General features: G+C 38.0%; 1 protein-coding gene across 1 annotated transcript; it reads right to left on the minus strand.

Moving 5' to 3' along the window:
* Window positions 1-380: 380 nt before the first annotated feature.
* On the minus strand, window positions 381-3,470 carry ABHD10 (abhydrolase domain containing 10, depalmitoylase). Its single transcript, XM_054388094.1, has 4 exons — window positions 3,391-3,470; window positions 2,530-2,641; window positions 1,498-1,635; window positions 381-722 (listed from the first exon to the last, which is right to left on the minus strand). Exons 1-4 carry the CDS (start codon window positions 3,453-3,455, stop codon window positions 381-383), a joined length of 657 nt encoding a protein of 218 aa, XP_054244069.1. The 5' UTR covers window positions 3,456-3,470.
* Window positions 3,471-4,700: the final 1,230 nt, after the last annotated feature.

The following is a 4,700-nucleotide window of genomic DNA, read 5'->3' on the forward strand; positions in this document are numbered from 1 at the left end:
AGCAAGAGGATAATACTGAAAAGGTATCAAAGACATGGGAAATTAAAAGTTTTACTGTACAGGCCAATAGTAACAAAAATGAATCAACATTTCGATACAAAAGTGTAGGAAGCTTGCAGTAAAAGGCTTAAGTGGTGAAGGAAAGGTTCTGAACACTATAGCAGCACTCCTTCACATTTTGGACTGTCTGTGAAAATGCAGCATTAACAAACAATACCTGTATTTATGAAAGAGAGGTAAGGAAACAGCAGATAAAGCTCAGTATCTGCTGTGGGAGTCATAGGCCAGACATCATCTTGCTAAGAAGAGGGTTGAGGGTTTCTGCTACTGATGGAAAAAGAGTCAGGTGCAGAGTTGCTTCACGTAAGCTACTCTGCAGCTCACGCCAGAGTTGCCAGCTTGTCAATCAAATCATCAACAGTATTCACGAGCAGTTTCGTGTCCTCTTTCTCGCTCATCCGGTGCTGGCCGGTTTTGCGGAGGATGACATCCACATCTTGGCTCAGAACACGTTCAGCAACCTGCATGGAGACCTGCCAGGGGACCTCGCTGTCCCTCATGCCATGAATGAGTCGTATGGGGCACGTTACAGGAATGGGGCTGTTTAGCACACAGTGATTTTCCGCTTCTCTGACAAAGTCGTACGTCAAGGAGTAATATCCGTCCTTGTTATACTTTGTGGGATACTTCCACTCACCTTTTTCTTCTATTTCTTTTTGTGCCTATAAAAGAAAAGAAGAAGAAGAATAGCCATTAGAAGTTCTTTGCAGCGCCTCAACTTACTTCTGTTCCATATGCAATAAACCTCCCCAGGTGTAAAATTTCACTTTATTGGCAGGGAAAGTATGCTCCTGTTCACCATCCAGCATCTGAGAAGACAAAGCCCCTACCACATCACAGAAGCTCTGCACATCTCTTCTGCAAATTAATATAGTTAGGATTCATCAATGAAATGAAGTCTCTCAGCCAGAAACAAAGAGATGTATAACCACAATCAACATGAAGTCTCTCTGGCTGCAGTCAGTATACTGAATCTTAACAAAGAATCCTTGGAAAAAGGAATTTTCCAGTAATCAGTCTTCTCAGTCTTTGCCACAATAGCTATCTAAATGCTGTATTTCTAGAATCTTACCTTAGTCTTAAGAAAGAATATTGCCTTAGGAAAAATAATTAAAAAAAAAAATCAGTAACCCATGAAAATAATTTCATTATTCTAAAGTGCGAGTTATTTATCACCAAATTTATTTGACACATTACAAATTGTGATTTACTTTCCTGAAGAATGGACACTATCAACATCAGGGAAGCAACTCCGAAAGAGATCTCTCACCACCTATATCCTCCACACACTAATCTGAAAAATTCCCTTCCTACACACACAAACTGTGACAGACTCACCTCATCCAATGTTACCTCACTTAGCAGCTACTTGTCCATCCTTGAAAGCACAAGGATTCCATCTGAAGGCAAATACAACTTTCAACCATCAACATTTACCTCAATGGGAAGCTTCTTAAAAGTTGTTACAAGATGGTCTGCTGCTACAGCTACTCCAACCAGAGCAGCTACCTTATCTGGGCGTGCTATTGCAGCATGAAGCATCAACCACCCACCCAAACTGGAGCCCACCAGAATCTGAAAACGAGAGGAAAGAAGTTATTATTTGACAGGAACTGGAAAATGAGATTTTTCTTCTCTTACAAAGTATCAGCTTTCACTTGGTTTCACTACTTAAACTTTTGGCATAATCCTGCTGTCCTTACCCAGGCAGAAGCGCTGTCACCACCAGTGGAAATTTTGCCTGAGTAAGCACCACCAGGTGTTTTATTATTCTTTTTGTTTGGCATGGCTGGTTATTGCTGCCTGAGACTGAAACACTGTAAACAAAATGAGAGTTGAAACAACTCAGTATCACATGGTTACTTTATGTTTCCTTCTTAAAATAGACGCACATGGTAAAGGGCCAGTGCAGTTAAAGAGGTCAACAAAAGCAATCCATTATACAAAATTGTTTTAACCACAATACTAGGGATTTTCAGGTTGCAGGGGATTTCGCCTTTCTCACACCCATTTCTAAAGTAATTGAAGAAGTCATACGCTGCTTCTGCTGATCTTTATTTTAAGCTGTTTTATCATATACAGTACATAAACTTGTAACGTTCCCATGAGTCCTTTAACTAACACATCAGCATGGGATACTGACATACTTTTTCATTAAAAGGGCTGCACTACACTGGAACAGTTCCTTATCTCCTGTCAGGTAGAACCTCCACCAAGAAGCTTTCTCATGCTAACAGACAGGAAGCTCTAATAAACAACCTCCAGGAGGTCCTTCTAACCCATGTTTCATGATTTTGTAACTGATCTGCTTGCCAAAGAGGCCTTAATCTCAAATGATTCATCTTGAAAGTGAGCAGGTGTCAGTTGCTACACAGCAGACACTGCTGACCAGAGCTATGATGACACATTTTTGATTAATGTTCTACCTTGAGGACAAAGACCATTCTAAATTTAAAAGTAAGACAAAACCTGTGGTCCATCTGTAAGTTCATCCAGTATAGACAGAACATCTTTTTTCCACTTCCCAATTGTACACTCCTCAAGTTTGCCATCTGAACTTCCACATCCTGTATAATCAAATCTGAAAAAGTAACCATCAAAGTGAGTCAAATTACTGTCTACAGAGAAGCTGACTAAACAGCACAATTTAATCAAATTAAACAGAGGACAAGATACTGCACTGAATTTTTCACTTGGTCCTGACTATCACTAGCACCACAAATCACACAAAAAGAGATTTAAACACAACATATGCAACTAGGTGATGTGGTGTTTTCTTATCATTTGATATAACAATATCCAAATTTAATAATGAATTTTCTTTGCAGACCACAACGCCCAAATACTTTCTAAAGGTATTTTTAAAGGTATTTTTATAATGTACAAACTCTTTCAAATGCAATACCCAAATATGAAGGCTTATAGAACTTAGCACACAGCCTTGTCTATCAAAGGAGAGTATCACCAAGCATGTGAACGTGCTAAACCAACAGAAGACAGTGGGTAACCTAATCATGTTTGGCATTTAAGGATGCCTAAAAGCAGTAACTTAAAAAATTAGAACTCCAGGTCCTTTCTTTTTCATTGTTGTGCCTATAGCTTTAATGTAACACTGGCTAGACTATTTTATTTCAGAATTTTCTGGATTATTTTCAGAATACATTCTTCTGCCTTATCTCAGTCTTGCTACAGACAAGAAATCTCATGTCTGAAATGGAAGCACAGTATGCATTCCAATCTGCATGCCAAACTCAAATATTTTGGTTAAAAGCCCTTCCTCCAACCCATGACATAAGTTTCACTCTCTCAAGATGAATGCTCTGAATGTACCTGATGAAGGCATGACCTAAAGAGTTGCAGAAATCTTCAAGGGCAATTGCTTTCTGACCAGTCATATTTGAATTAAAGCCTGGAAGGAAAATAACTCCTGGATTTCTGCCTTTTAGTTTATGATAAGCAAGATTTGGTCGATCTGGTCGAGTGAGAAAGCTGACCGCTGACTTTGACCTGCAAACTAATAAGAAGAGCTATTTAGTGCAATCGTCATGACAACCTGAACAGAAATTCTAGTACTGTATAAAACAAGGATTTAGGAAACATGGGGATATTATGCAAAAATAATATACCTTGGCTCAAGACAAAAGGGAAACGTATCTCCCAGGGTGGTTGGACCAGATCTCCAGAGATCTCCAGATTTTCCAACCCCTACCATTCTATGATTCAATATTCTTTAAAGGCTAATCAACCCCAAGGGGAAAGCAAATTGTCATTAATTTTCAAATCACTAAATGTCAACCATGTAAAGAGTTCACTCATCAAAATGGTTGACTGAAGCCAAATGCTAAGATTTCCTTTACTTCATGTCTTCATCTTTTATACCACCTTGAATAAATTTACTCGGGTCACATGAAATGGTAAGATTTGGGGGATTAAAGTACTCTGTGCAATGTTATGTTTACAAGTACAGGAGGTGAAAATTTTGGATGAAAATTAAAACCAAAGGACAAAACTGCATTTGCATCAAAGTCCCAGTCCACAAGATCTTTGGAGGAGAGGTACAGTGGGGAAGTTAAAAAGTAAGAATTGGAAAAGGATCTTCTGACTAACTTTTTCAACATTACAAACATAAAACAACATTAGCATTGTTTAAAACCAAATAAAATAATTAATATCTAGCCTTTTTCATCATATCATTAATGCCTATTTCTGCTTACGTTAAAGAAAGATGATTGCCAGGAACCCTGGAAAAAGGCCCTTTTTAACACTATGTCATCTCAACATCAGTCCTTTTCTCAGATATGAAAGCACAAAAGGTAAAAAAAACAAAATAAAGCTACATTTTCTGTAAATACAGAGCAATATTTTAAACACATCCCATAAGAAGAAACGAGAGTTGAAGCTATGATTTTTTTGTGCTTCTCCAAAAAAGGCCCAGATATCCCATTACATGGTTTGGTGTATTCTTGGTGGAAAGGTGGCATTACTCCACTATTTAGATTACTCTATCCATCCAGAATAAAACAGCACTTTGCAAACTTAAATATTCTGAAAATACTTAAAAAAAATGAAAGATAATTTAGTGTAATTTCTGTCAAGTATGACATCAGGGCTTCCTGGTGGTACAACAACTGGATAAATAA

The sequence above is a fragment of the Indicator indicator genome, chromosome 1 (assembly GCF_027791375.1).
Source record: "Indicator indicator isolate 239-I01 chromosome 1, UM_Iind_1.1, whole genome shotgun sequence".
NCBI classification, from domain to species: domain Eukaryota; kingdom Metazoa; phylum Chordata; class Aves; order Piciformes; family Indicatoridae; genus Indicator; species Indicator indicator.